General features: G+C 42.8%; 1 protein-coding gene across 3 annotated transcripts in view; it reads right to left on the bottom strand.

Annotated features, from left to right (window-relative positions):
* Window positions 1–11183: 11183 nt before the first annotated feature.
* The window catches only part of APAF1 (apoptotic peptidase activating factor 1), an 84014-nt gene continuing 79808 nt past the window's right edge, over window positions 11184–15389 (bottom strand). For all 3 annotated transcript variants that reach the window (XM_043440163.1, XM_043440161.1, XM_043440162.1), the window contains one exon: window positions 11184–13468. In XM_043440163.1, the coding sequence (XP_043296098.1) occupies window positions 13322–13468 (147 nt within the window). In that variant the 3' untranslated portion in view covers window positions 11184–13321. The remainder of the gene's footprint in view (window positions 13469–15389) is intronic.

Here is a 15389-nt window from a genome sequence, read left to right as displayed (position 1 = left end):
AGCTTTGACTAGACGGACCTTTGTTGGCAAAGTAATGTTTCTGCTTTTTAATGTGCTGTCTAGGTTGGTCACAACTTTTCTTCCAAGGAGTAAGTGTCTTTTAATTTCATGGCTGCAGTCACCATATGCTGTGACTTGGAGCCCAAAAAGATAGTCTCTCATTGTTTCCCCATCTACTTGGCATGAAGTGATGGGACCAGATGCCATGATCTTAGTTTTCTGAATGTTGAGTTGTAAGCCGATTTTTTCACTCTCCTCTTTCACTTTCAAGAGGCTCTTTAGTTCTTCTTTGCTTTCTGCCATAAGGGTGGTGTCATCTGCGTATCTGAGGTTATTGATATTTCTCCCGGTAATCTTTATTCCAGCTTGTGCTTCATCCAGTTCAGCATTTCTCATGATGTACTCTGCATGTAAGTTAAATAAGCAGGGTGACAATATACAGCCTTGATGTACTCCTTTCCTGATTTGGAACTATTCTGTTGTTCCATGTCCAGTTCCAACTGTTGCTTCTTGACCTGCATACAGATTTCTCAGGAGGCAGGTCAGGTGGTCTGGTATTCTCGTCTCTTTAAGAATTTTCCACAGTTTGTTGTGATCCACACAGTCAAAGGCTTTGGCATAGTCAATAAAGCAAATTTTTTCTGGAACACTCTCATGTTTTCAATGATCCAACAGATGTTGGCAATTTGATCTCTGGTTCCTCTGCCTTTTCTAAATCCAGCTCAAACATATGGAAGGTCACGGTTCATGTACTATTGAAGCCTGGCTTGGAGGATTTTGAACATTATTTTGCCAGCATGTGAGATGAGTGCAATTGTACAGTAGTTTGAGCATTCTTTAGTATTGCCTTTCTTTGGGATTGGAATGAAAACCAACGTTTTCCAGTCCTGTGGCCACTGCTGAGTTTTCCAAATTTGCTGGCATATTGAGTGCAGCACTTTCACAGCATCACCTTTTAGGATTTGAAATAGCTCAGCTGGTATTCCATCACCTCCACTAGCTTTGTTCATAGTGATGCTTTCTAAGGCCCACTTGACTTCACATTCCAGGATGTCTGGCTCTAGGTGAGTGATCACACCATTGTGATTATCTGGGTCATGAAGATCTTTTTTGTGTAATTCTTCTGTGTATTCTTGCCACCTCTTTTTACCATCTTCTGCTTCTGTTAAGTCCATACCATTTCTGTCCTTTATTGTGCCCATCTTTGCATGAAATGTTTCCTTGGTATCTCTAATTTTCTTGAAGAGATCTCTAGTCTTTCCCATTCTGTTGTTTTCCTCTATTTCTTTGCATTGGTCACTGAGGAAGGCTTTCTTATCTCTCCTTGCTATTCTCTGGAACTCTGCATTCAAATGGGAATATCTTTCCTGTGCCTTTCGCTTCTGTCCTTTTCACAGCTATTTGTAAGTCCTCCTCAGACAACCATTTTGCCTTCTTGCATTTCTTTGTCTTTTTCTTACCCATCAAAGGAAGCCATAAACAAGCTAAAAGACAAAATATGGAATGGGGAAAAATATTTGCAATTGATGTAACAAGGAATTAATTTCCAAAATATACAAAAGGCTAGCTCAATATCAAAAAACAAACAACTTGATCCAAAAAAAGGGCAGATGGCCTAAATAAACATTCCTCCAAAAAAGATATGGATGGAACAGGCACATGAAAATAGTTCAACATCACTAATTATTAGAGAAATGCACATCAAAACTACAGTGAGGAATCATCCCACACCAGTCAGAATGACCATCATCAAGATGCCTACAAATAATAAATTACTGGAGAGGATGTGGAGACAAGAGAATCCTCCTGCACTGTTGCTGGGAATGTAAATTGATGCAGTCACTATGCAGAAGGCATGGAGGTCCCCTAAGAAACTAGAAGTTACCATATGAACCAGCAATCCCACTCCTGGGCATTTATTTGGAAATACAAGAACTAATTCAAAAAGATACATGCACCCCAATGTTCACAGCAGCAATATTTACAATAGCCAAGACATGGAAGCAACCTAGATGTTCATCCACAGATGAATGGATAAAAATGATATGACATATACATAAACAAACACACACACACACACACAATGGAATATTACTTGACTACAAAAAAAAAGAAATAATGCCATTTGCAGCAACATGGATTTTTTATTTTCCTTTTTGGGTGGAGAGAGGCATACTGCACGGCTTGTGCAATGTTAGTTCCCCAACCAGGGATCAAACCCAGGCACACAGCAGCAAAAGCATAGCGTGCTAACCACTGGACCACCAGTAAATTCCCTGTTAACAACATGGACAGACATAGAGATTATCATACTAAGTGAAGTCAGACAAAGACAGGTGTCTTATGATATCACTTATACGTAAACTCTAAAAAATGATACATATGAACTTATTCACAAAACAGAAACAGACTTACAGACACAGCAAACTTATGGTTACCAAAGGGGAAAGGGATAATGGGATTAACAGATACACACTACTATATAGAAAATAAACAAGGACAGGGAACTACATTCACTATCTTGCAATGTGAATGCAAGTGAATGATAGTGAATGCATTCACTATCACTACTACGTGATGGGAAAAGTACATATATGTGTGTGTGTGTGTGTACGTACTGAATCACTTTGCTGTACTCCTGAAACTAATGCAACATTGTAAATGAATGATACTCAAGTTTAAAAAAACAAAGGAAAAAATACCCTGCTCTCACTCTCCACCCTCCACCACCTGAACCAACTGGAAGCCACAGGGCAAGGTGCCCATTGATTGGGTCTACACAAGGCACCACCAGTCACACATCAGGGCAGGCAGAGGGAGGAATCAGTCTGGGGCATAAACAGAAGACAGCCAGCCCATGTGTTAAAGGGATTTGCACTTAAATTTTCTTGAAGGGGGAATCTGAGACATTGGCAACTGAAATATCCATGGGGGGTGGAGACACTTGAATGTTAATATTATTCCAAGAAAGACTTCAATTCTTTTACTTCATTTATTTTTGTCTTAAATGATAGTCTATGATAAATTTGGGTAAATGAACCCAATGAAAATTATGTCTAGTTAGTTCATTAATAAGTCATGGAAGTGATTTTTCTCAAGACATACCAGATTTTCTGCTGAAATACTTGGAATATTGCTGGTGCATATAATGTTTGGATATCATGGGGCAGAAGACAGGCTTAAATGGAGAACACATGGCCAAATTCTCAGAAATCAATGAAAATTCATACTTGTACCCTAAGCAGCATTGCTCCTAAGCTATTTCTGAAAAGAAATAAAAATTTGATAAGTGGGCTAGCCACCAGAGTTTTTTTTTCCACCGAACTGGAATACCATGACCATGTTCACAAGTCTGTATGGAAGGCCCTTTTTTAAAAAGACATTAAGTTCTTCAGTTCTCTTTTTATATTATATAACTATTCACTAAGTATGTTTCCTATGAAAATTAGGCAACTTGATGATTTTAAACACATTTGTTAAAATTTGGTAACCAGCCAACACAGGTCCGCAGAGTCTTCCTGCACCAAGGCTCCATCAGCCTCTTCCACACTCCATCCAGCTGGCCCCAGCAATTGGGTCCTGCTTCCCACAGAAAGGGAATTTCATTAGGTCTACTGCCTGATCACCATTCTGCATCCTGTGAGATTCCATTTAATACTCAAGAGCCAGGACTTATTTTTGCAGTGGAATTAACCCAAAGACTTTGGTGCTGACCTGGGAAATGCCAGTTCCACTTAACTGCTTCCTGTCTTCATCTCAAGCCAATCCTCTGACCAAAAGCTCACTCTGTACTCACCACAGCTCCACTTTACTTAGAGTTGGTAGTGCAAAGATGATTATTCCCAGCTCAACATAGTGTATTCTGTATGTCACTCATAAATAATCATAGCTACAAATTATCATCCAAACAGTTTCTGTTTTTCTCTCCAAAACCCCGGAGACCTACGTTTGTAAAAGCTGCATGGGCATTTTAACTTTCCAAGCATGATTAATGACTGGTGATGTAAAGACTTACACACACCAGATTGAAATGGAGATTCTCCATTTAACGGCTCCAGGAGAGTCACCCCAGCCGAAGGCGGTAGTGCAGCCATTGAGGTCTGAAGACAGCCAAGGAGCTGTCACTTCACAAGCTGAAAGGCACTAAGTAACATGCACCTTGCAAGTCCTGCCATTTAGGAAAACTTGGAGTGATGTCTCAGTACTGAAGTAAGAGTGAACTGACATGGAGCCACTCTTAACCAAAGTCAGTTCACAACATGGTAATAAAAGCCGTTCAGGCGCTTCTCTGGTGGTCTAGTGGTTAAGAATCTGCCTGCCAATGCAGAGGACATGGGTTCGAGCCCTGGTCCAGGAAGATCCCACACGCAGCAGAGCAACTGATCTAGCGCTCTACAGCACACAACTACTGCAGCCCATGCACCTAGAGCCCACACTTGGCAACAAGAGAAGCCACCCAATGAGAAGTCCATGCACTGCAACTGGTGAAAATCCCACACAGCAACGGAGACCTAGTGCAGCCAAAAATAAGCACAAACACGTAAATCTTTAAAAAAAAGAAAAGCCATTCAAAGCTATCCACATTCAATACTCAGCTGTCCTCTGGATGTCTCGGTGCGTCAATCAAATGCCCAAAAGCTGCTCCCCGGGAGGTCTGCAGTTCTCCCTCTTGTTGCCTCTTGTCAGTAAGACAGGGGAGCAGGGAAGCCGAGATGCCCCCGAGTAAGCAGCAGTATCAGGGCTTACCAGGCAGCGCTAGGGGTAAAGAACCTGCCTGCTAACGCAGGAGACATAAGGGACTCGGGTTCGATCCCTGGGTCAGGAAGATCCCTGGAGGAGAGCATGGCAACCCACTCCAGTATTCTTGCTTGGAAGATCCCCAGGTACAGAGGAGCCTGTGGGCTACAGTTCATAGGATTGCAAAGAGTCAGCCACAACTGAAGCAACTTATCACACACACACACAAGAAGTTGTTTTCTGACGTTTGACAGGCTGATTTCTCTCCACTCCTCAAAAATACAGTTTTCTGAGAGAAAAACAAAAACCAAAAAGCCCATTATGCTAGTGTTGAGTCAGGTAGTATTGAGAACTAAATTCAGGGACTAGTACCAAACACCAGAAATAAGACTCTGTTAAAACAAGATTGGGGGGAGGGGGGGATTCCCAGTTGTCCAGTAGTTAAGAATCCACTTTGCAATGCAGGGTATGCAGGTTCAACCCTTTGTTAGGGAACTAGGATCCCACACACCTAAGAGCAACTAAGCCACAACTAAGACCTAAGGCAGTCAAATAAATAACTTTTTTTTAACAAAGGGAGGGGTTGAATTTCTTCTCATGTAATATGAACTTCAGAGATAACTGGCACAGGGCTGGAATAGCAGCTCCACAATTATCATCAAAATTCCAAGTTCCTTCTGTATTTCTATTCTGCCATCCTTAGCTAGGGGCATCCATCTGCAAAGTCACCTCATGAGCACAAAATGGCTGCTGGAGCATCACTCAGCATATCCACATTTCAGGCAGAAAAAAAGATGGTAAGGACCAAAGGACTCCTGCCTCACAACTGAGTAAGGCCATCTTTCAGGAGCTTTCCTGGAAGTTTCACCCTACAAGTTCTGCTAATATCTCTGCTTACATCTGCCACCGTGAGATAAGCAGTTGGAAAATATAGCTATTGTCGATCTTAGCTAAGCACACTGAAGCTGGCAAGAATACAGGAGTTGTTAGGAAAAGGGAGAGACTGAACATTAGGATGGCCACTGACAGTACCTGCCACAATGGGAATGTCACAGTGCTAGGTAAAAGGTGAAAGCAGCAGACACAGGTGAGATACCTAGACAGAGAAATCAGTGCCTGGAGGAGGAACTGACAATAATTCAGCCTTGGCAGAGTTGTTCTGTAAGCTAGCCAACAAATCCAAGCAGGAAACATCCCCCCGAGCTGTGTTAATATGCACACCAAACATCTGTGAGCTGCTTGGGATGTTCCATTCCTGAGACAGTCACGACAGAGCACATGTAGAGAGCATGCTGCAGAAGCAGACATCACAGGCACAGCCGGCTGTAGCTGAAGAGTGAGACTGGCAATGGGTTGGTAGGCCATCCAGGACGAGAGCTGGGGGTACAAGCTCTCAACTGTGGCTGTACTCTAGAATCACCTGGGGAACTTTCAAAAATATGGATGCCCGGATCCCGTCTCTGGGGATTCTGAGTTAACAAGGTCTGGGGTGAGACCTGGGTTTGAGGAGGTTTTATACACAGCAATGTGTGAGAAGCTTCACTCCTGTAGACCAGGCCCTCCAGATCCCCTGAGAAGCTGGGCAGCCCACAGAGAAGCCCCCACATCTGAGACTCCCTTGGAAGTAGCACCTTGGGAAGATTAAATCATTTGCTGAAGGCCACACAGCTGGGACGGTAGCACATCCAGGATCTGAACTTGGATCCATTTGACAGGCCAAAGCAAAGCCGCTGGCTCGAGGTCTTTTTTCTAATCTCAATCCCGAGCCTCCACCACGGTGGAGGCATATCCCGAAAGTCTGGGATAGCTTTCCTGCTGAGCCATGAGGACAGATTCACCAGGAGGTAGAGAAGGATACCTGGAGAGAGGCATGTTCTACAGAGCAAAAGCCGCACGGTCCCAATCTGCAAACCAAGAAAGTGTGGGCAGCAAAGGAAGAGGGGTGGTAACTGGGACAAAAGATGACTAACACTGCTGAGACCTGTCAGATGTCTGACGTATTTTTCAAGCCTCACAAAAACCTGTCACTTAGATGCTGTGGTCCCTATTGACAAAGGAGGAAACTGAGGCTCTGAGAGCTGAGGCCTTTTCAAATGAAAGGAAAAAGAAACAGAAAAGAAATCAAGATGGCAGAAGAAACATAAGTGTCCACTCACCTCAGGGCTGCTGCTAATTTAAAATGAACCCCCTAAAAGCTTCAAAGCAGAAACAGGTTTCTCCATGGAGCAGGTCACAGTGGGGCCACCACCTATCTTGCCAAGTGCTGGCAAATCCAAAGCCACTCCCCACCTCCCAACCTCTGCTGTTCCTTTGGCCTCATCAGAACAGTCCCTGATGCTTTTTCAAAGAACCATCCCTACAGGCACATGGTTGGATTGCCAGGATAGCAAAGGGGCAGAGGGGGAAGCTCTTCAGGAGTAGGGACCACCTCTGATATCGTCTCTGGGAGCTCGGGACTCAAGACCAGTCACGTACAACCTCTGAGTGAATGAGTGAAGTGAACAATGAATGAAGGGCAGAGCTGAAATGCTGCCCCTGGATCCTCCAGCCCAGGAGCTGTGGAGGAGGCTGACGACTGATCGAGACCACAGCTCCACCCCTCGGCTGTAGTCCCTGGGGACTTGACCGCTCTGCACCTGTTTCCACATCTAGAAAACAGGTAACACCTACAGCCTGGTCATTAGGATTTAATTAAATAATGTGTGAAAAGTGCCCAGCATGGGGCCTGACACATAAGAGGCCCTGAAAAACAACAGTAGCTCCTTTTTCCTTCCTCCTAGAAAGGATTTATGTCTCAGAGAGTTGTTTGACAGAGTGCAGCAAATAAATCAGAAAGGAGAAACACAGACCTCCAAAGTCTTCCCCAGCTGCTGAACCGCACACTGACCCCTAGCCTGGTTTTCATCTCCCATGAACCCAAGAGGATCCACTCCCAACTGAAACACTCAATGTGTAGCTCAGTGAGTCTGGGTATTTTCATAAAGAGAAGAAAATCAGGTTTAGATTCCGTCCCTGGCCTTTCCAGATTAACTGCTGGGGGATGTAGTTCTTCCCCTTTATACTAGGACTGCAGAGTCTGCAAACACACTCAACTACTTCGAAGATAGGGAACTTCCCTGGTGGCTCAAATAGTAAAGTATCTGCCCACAGTGCAATGGGTTCAATCCTTGGGTCGGGAAACTCCCCTGGAGAAGGGAATGGCAACCCACTCCAGTGTTCTTGCCTGGAGAACTCCATGGACAGAGGAGCCTGGCGGCTACAGTCCACAGGATTGCGTTCACCCACTGGATGTTTCCTGGTCAATCAGATGCTCAGAAACACCAAACCCAAACTCAGGTACAGAACACTCTCAAGACACTCATTCTAGTCCTGGTGAGGAGAACTTAGAGCAGTTTTCTTTCACTTCCATGTGGTGAGTAGTTCCAAGGACCTGATGTCATAAATGAATTTACAATGAACAGGAGCGACCCGTTTTCCTGAATCGTAACTGAAATGAAGCTGTCCCAAGTCTTGTTCTATTCACAGTGTCATCTGACTCAGCAGTAAGTCCCTGCTGATGCCAAGTGACTTCAAAGGCCTGGTCTCTGACGAGCCCCATGTGTGACGCAAATTCTTCTGCTCCTGCCCTATAGTCTTGGGCTTCCTGGTGGCTCAGATAGTAAAGAATCTGCCTGCAATGCAAGAGACCCGGGTTTGATCTCCGGACTGGGAAGATCCCTGAAGAAGGGAATGAACCCACTCCAGTATTCTTGCCTGGAGAATTCCATGGACAGAGGAGCCCAGCAGGTTACAGTCCATGGAGTCACAAAGAGTCAGACACGACTCAACAACTAACACTTTCACTTTCATACCTATAGTCTGAAGGATAGGGGTTACAAGCAAGGGAATCCATTCAAGTGACCATCTTCAAAGACTAAGAGTTCTTAGAAAATCATTTTCTCCTTCTCTAAAAGTTGGTAAGTAAATTATAATAACAACACAGAACATATGTTGAATAGATCACCGTACTTGCCTACTGAAACACTCCAGGGATATGTTTATTCATTTTATATAATCTGGAAGCAAATCTTTTTTATCCAAGTAAAATTTTACTTTTGTCTACTGATGCTTCACAGTAAAGTGCCAAACTAATACAGGAAGATAAAGAAAATGCTGGTGATGTGATACATCTTAACTTGACAGCCTCGTGACATCCTAGTGCAGAGAGAGAACAAAGAACGCACTATGGGCATGAGGGTATACGAGAATTCCAATCACTCAGCAAAGAGGTACTCGGGCACCACCTGAAGCTGGGCTTACAGTAGACGCAGGTATAAAACACCCGGCAGACCTGGCTTTTGTGGAGTTTGCGATCTAATGGGGGACTCCATTAAGCAAACAGCACAGGGCAATAAAATCCATGACAGAGAAGAGAGGGGGCTACAAGAGGACAGGGTGGCCTTCAGCAGAAGGGTTACCTCAAGGAAAAAGACAAGGAGGAATTAGGAACAAAAACCAGGTGGGGGAGGAGCAGTGTAGACGCGAGAACAGCTACAAAAGCTACAGAAGAGAACACAGCAGGCCCAGGGTTTTAAAGAGAAGTGACACGGTAAGATGAGCAGTCTGGAAAGATCACTCAGAGGCAGGACTGCTGGGAGATGGCGCAACTAGTGAAGTGCCTGCTGCCGCATGAAGGATGGAGAGACCCAAATAACATCAAGGAATGTGCAGTGGGCACGTTCTTGGTCCAAGCACTGAGATAGTAAGTACTTCATGAACCTTCTCATTAGATCCTTACAACAATCCTGAGGAGGAACTCCCACAGATGAGACAACTGCTGGTATTTTCTTTTCTCCTTTCCCCAATTTTCCCCAAAATCTAAAATGTGTTTGTTGCCTTCGCTGCTGCTTAAAACAGTACAAGGCACAGAAGATATGCAAGGCATAGAGGATAAGACAGGTGGCTGAATGAAGCAATAAGGCAATCTCACCCACAAGCACGCTGCGTGGAGGACCCCACGCCCACTGCACTTACCACACTAGGTTGCAGCTGTCAGTCTCTGCTGGTCCTTCTCAGTCCCGTATGCGCGACCCTCCGCTCACCAGCCTCCAGACTGTCCCAAGCTCAGACCAGGGCTCTCTTCTGTCTTATCTACACCCATTTCACTGCATCTCGTCCTATGGTTTCAAATACCATCAATTGGCTGATGACGCTCAGATGTTTATCTCCATCAGAGACTTTCCCCCCACGAACTCTAGACCCTCTTTTTTCAGTGGGGGGCAGAGATGGGGGTGGAGGACGTACTGCAGCCTGCGGGATCATAGTTCACCAGCTAGGATCAAAGCCCTAGTTCACCAACTAGGGCTCACAGCAGTGAAAGCTGGATCACAGGGAATTCCCTCCAGACCCTTTCTCCAGCCACTTACTCAACATCTCCACTTGGCTGCCTAACACTCACCTCAAACTTACTTTGTCCGAGAGTCAGCTCCTTTTCTCAGTCAAATGGCAACTGTACTCTTCCAGCTGCTCAAGTCAGAGGTCAAAACCTTGGTATTGTTCTTGACTTGTCCCTCTCAAACCTTTATCTGCTCCATCAGCAACTCTGATTAACACTTACCTTCAAAATATATCCAGAATTCAACTTGTCACAGCCTCTACTGCTGCCACCCCGTTCTGGCCGCCTTCGCTTCGCCCAAATTACTGTAAAGCTTCTCAGTGGTCTCCCCAGTTCCCTCCCTGCTTTTTTGATTCTCAACTGCCACGTTTCCGTCCAGTGCCTCCACTGTTCACACTCCGGTGCTGGCTCCTGTCTCAGGTGAGACGTCCTCACCCTGGCCTGGGAGACCCCCAAAGAGCTGGCTGCACCTCCTACTGTGCTCCCCTGTCTTCTCTGGCCACAGTGGCCCCCTTGCCGGTGCTGGAGCAGACCAAGCCATCCCAAAGTCAAGCCTTCACACTTGCGGTACCCTCACTTGGGGGCACTCTCCAGACACCCGCCTGACTCACTGCCTCACCTTTCAGGTCTCAAGTGCCACCCTCTGAATGAGCAGCCCCAAAACTGCAACCCTCCTTCTCCCTACTCACATACAAGCTAAGCACTAAATTTGACTGACTTTTTGTCTGCCTCTCCTGAGCCCCCAACTGCAGGAGGGCAAGGACTCTACTTGGCTCATTGTTACATCCCCAATAGTAACAAAAATACCAGGCACAGGGCAGATCTCAACAAATATATACTGAATGAAAGAAGGAATGAATGAATTATCTTCTTTACAGGATCTTCTCCATGCTGGCCACACTGGACATCAGAGACAAACTGAGGAGACAGAAAATTTCTATAGAATTGCATTACACATAACCCGATAAAGCATAGAAGCTGATGGCTTTAATTTGAAGAATCTTCCATATGTGTTTTCTGATCAAAAAAGAACAAGCAAGGAGTCTGAAACAATCTGAAAATGCTTTCCAAAAATATTTTAGGAATTTTATTATTATAAAATTTTTAATTCATGTATTAAAAATGTATACCAAGGCAAAAAAATCATGTAAGCGTATCACAAATACAAAACAGTTTTCAAAACAAACAAAACACATCCAATGTAAAAAAAAAAAAAAAACTTACACATACAAAATGCAATGTATTTCCAATTAAAAAATAATAATAATAAAGCAAGGAGAAATGTTTGAAAAACGCTCGTCCAAAAGTAAAAAACAAAACCCTCCCCTTGACTGGCCACTTAAGCTGCCTTGAAAGGCTTTTCCTCTTCCCTCATGTTACCTGGTCTTTCTTCTTATTTTTCTTTTTATTTGTAAGATAAGGGCCAATCAAGGCATTATTAAAGGCTTATCTGTTGCTATATTTTTATAGTCAAGTGACTTAATTCCAAAAGTTAAAACTTATACAATGAGCTATAAACACAGAGTTCCTTAACACTGTATGCAAATCAAATTATGATTTCGGTACTCTGCACAGAACATGAGTAACATTATAAAACATTTTTATGAAATTGAGATTTTCACATCACATTTGCTTAAGTCACAGTAAGTCCATAAATCAGTTCCTCAACCCACCATAAAACAAACAAAAAAAACAAAAACAAATCTTCTAATCAAAGTATTTTATTCACTCTACTTATGGTTCCCTCAAATGCTAAATAGGAATATCTAATCTAAAATACATCTGAAGTGGTCTATTCCCCCTACCCACCCCACATCTACTAATATGCACCAACAGAAACTGGCTCAATGCTTGCCTACTATTGAAGCTAATGTTCACTTGATTTAGTTCTTCTTACAGCAACAAAAAGTTTTGAATTTTGGTTGTCTTTTTATGTAAGAACCACATCTATTACTAACACTTAACAATATATTTCAGTGAAAATGTTTGGATTTAAGCTGCAAATAAAATTCCTAATCAGGAGGTCAAAAAAGCTAGTTACTGATATTGATATGCTTTTCCCTGTCAAAAACTATCTTTTCTAATTTCTGTTTTTAATTAACTTTGGAGGGAGAAAAAGGAGGAGGAAGAGAAGGGAAGAAAAACAGACTGGCTGGGAGGTTAAAGGTGACATCTTCCAGCCACAGCGACTCTTCCAGTATGGTGTAGAAAACCAGAGATTCTCTTGAAATTCACTAAGAGAACAGCACTGGCAAGGCCATTCATCTAAAAGTAAATGGAATTTAGAAGAAAAAAAAAATTTTTTTTTTTTTTTTACTATTTTCTATATCTTAGAAAAAGTCTGTTGTTAAAACTTATGATTAAAATTAGCTCCTCCTCAATTATTCCAATTTACTAACATTTAAATGTGGAGCAATTACTTTTAAGAAAAGAGAGAAAGTGAGGATTAAGAAAGGTTAAGTTCAGTCAAGTAGGAAGTCTGGTACGTAAAAAACCAGAGAGAGCAGGAGAGTGCCCAGTCCAGAGACTGACAGACTCCAGGTCCAGCCTGGGGCTGCCACAAGCTAAGGAAAAAAGGTAGACCGACAAAATTTACTCTCTCCAACACACATAACATTTGCTTCACAGAGAGAACTTTTGAAATCTAAGACTCACTTATCAAGTGAATTAAAGAAAATTTTGCAAACTGTGCACATAGACACAATATTTTGAAAGTAAATTTTAAGGGGTGCAAATAGGCTCTGTGATTATATTTGAGAGAATTATATACCCCCCTTGGGAGTTATATACCCCCCTTGGGGTGTGGTTCAGAAAGCAGGCTACCACCACCCTGAGGCACGGCCTGCACCGATGACAGTATTAAAATATATGCATTTCCTTCCAATTATTCTCATTAATTATGTCAACCAATTTGAATGCAGCAAGGGAGAATTTTACCAATGGTATAACTAGGTACACATTCACATTTTCATTTGCATCTTAAGGACAAACTGTTAAAAAATAATGGTGATTATGAAAAATAAGATTAAAGGTGTGTTCATTTGGGGAAAATTACATTAATATTATTCATCCAACCACAAACACTTTTGTAATTAATGCAATACTACAAAACAATTCACAGCTTTATAAAAGTTAAAGTACAGAGTTTCATTAGGATTTTTTTCCAACTCAAAATTACAAGAGGTCAACTTACATCACCACTTAACTATTTTATTCTAAAATCTTTAAAATATATAAAATACCAAGATTATCAACAGTCACATATGTTTTGAAGTCAGGGGACACATGTATTTTCTTAAGATTGGTTCCGTTTGTGTAGAAGGTCTGTGAGGATTCCCCAGTGACAACATTCCACCACTGTGCAGAGAAAAATAAAATTCTTATTAGGCTGGTAATTAGAGTGAGACAATCTGCAGTGCCAACAGGATTCCTTCGCCCCCATCCCTCCTACTCCCAAATTTAAGCTAATACCAGGAAAGATGTCTATAGATAGTTTAATGCTGAATACAGTATCATCAACCCAGTCTGCCTTTCATGATTAGCCCTGGTGAGTGCCTCACAGCGACCCCACACCTAACCCCCTGTAAGGCAAAATAGAGAAACACACAGCCTACTCAAAACTGCAGACACAGGCTACCTAGAGAGCCCATTACAGCCATGGCTGAACTGAATTCTGTCTGCATGTCATCCTCAGTAGAATGGCGAGAACGATCCTCTGTCCTGTGTAGTCAAGTAGTCTTGACTACTCATAATATGAGCTGCAGAATAGAATAGGTTCTCTCTACTGAATCCTCCTTTCACCAGGAGTGATTCAAGAGTCCATGACCAAGTTTTTTCTAGTGGCTCAGTGATAAAGAATCACTGCCAAGGCAAAAGACAGGGGTTTGATCCCTGATATAGGAAGACCCCCCATGCCTCAGAGCAACGAAGCCACAACTCTTGAGCCTGTGCTCTAGAGCACAGAAGCCACAACTACTGAGCCCACGTGTCGTAGAGCTGGTATTCCGCAACAAGAGAAACCACTGCAATGAGAAGCCCATGCATTGCAACTAGAGAGTAGCCCCTGCTCACCACAACTAGAGAAACGCCTGTGCAACAACGAAGACCTAGCACAGCCAAAAATAAAATAAATAAATAAATAATATTTATTTATAAATAAAATAATTTAAAATAAAAAGTAAAAATAAAAAAATAATTTGTTTTCAAAAGTCTATACATGTATTTGCCAAATAAATACCGAACATTCAAATGTAGGAGGTACCTGGACCAAGTCCTTCCTTTCTACTCCCAATTGTTGAATTGGCTAAGATTATAATACTATTTATATTCTATTACCAAAAAGAGATCATGATGCTTACCTATATATCTCACAGTTGAGGGCAAGAGACCATGTACATGAACACCTTTTGAAAAGGCCTCAGGTACATCAAGATTCTGAGAATTTAAACGCAATGGTCACTTCTGTATCTGTGGCAATGCCCAGCATTCTGCCTTGCTCATGTGACTGGATCAACTATTCATGTTCAGTATTGGTCATGCTAACTGGTAAAAGTATACCTTGTGGACTTAAGTAAAGCAACATGTACTAACTTGAAATCTTCCAGAACAAACAGTTTTGCACTATAAAACAGCAGTGTAATCAAGGCTGCGGAGGACGGCCACTAAAGGCAAATCATAGAGATCAGCTAGTCCAGCTGCCTCACTTTACAAGTAAGGAAACCAGGGCTGAGAGAGAAGAAAGGCCTTGTCACTGTGGACGACACTGCTCGCAGGTGGCAGAAGTGGAACAGACATCTGGTTTCCCAACCTTGTGCACCCATACCCGTCCCACGATTAAACCTCTCTGCTTGGAAACACTACCCCACAGTCATTAATGACCATGAATGAAAAGACAATATTAAACAGGACTCTTTTTTTGGCCATACCACACAGCATGCGGGACCCACAGTTCCCTGACCAGTGATTGAATCTATGCCCCCCTGCAGTGGAAGCACCAAGTCTTAACCACTTAAACAGGGCTTACACAGGGGACTTCTAGGGCGGTGAAACTGCTCTGCATAATACTGCAATGGTGGACACGTCATTATACATTCATCAAAATCCACAGAATGTACAATACCAAGAGTGAATCCTAATAGAAACTATGGACTTTGGTGATAACGAACATTCATCATTTGTAACAAATGTACCCTCTGGTGGAGGATGTTGATAATAGGGAGGCTTGTATGTGGAGGCAGTGGGGTGTATGAGAACTCTATACTTTTCAATCAATTTTGCT

The sequence above is a fragment of the Cervus canadensis genome, chromosome 21 (assembly GCF_019320065.1).
Source record: "Cervus canadensis isolate Bull #8, Minnesota chromosome 21, ASM1932006v1, whole genome shotgun sequence".
Lineage (NCBI taxonomy): Eukaryota > Metazoa > Chordata > Mammalia > Artiodactyla > Cervidae > Cervus > Cervus canadensis.
This window is presented reverse-complemented; position numbering and strand designations above follow the sequence as displayed.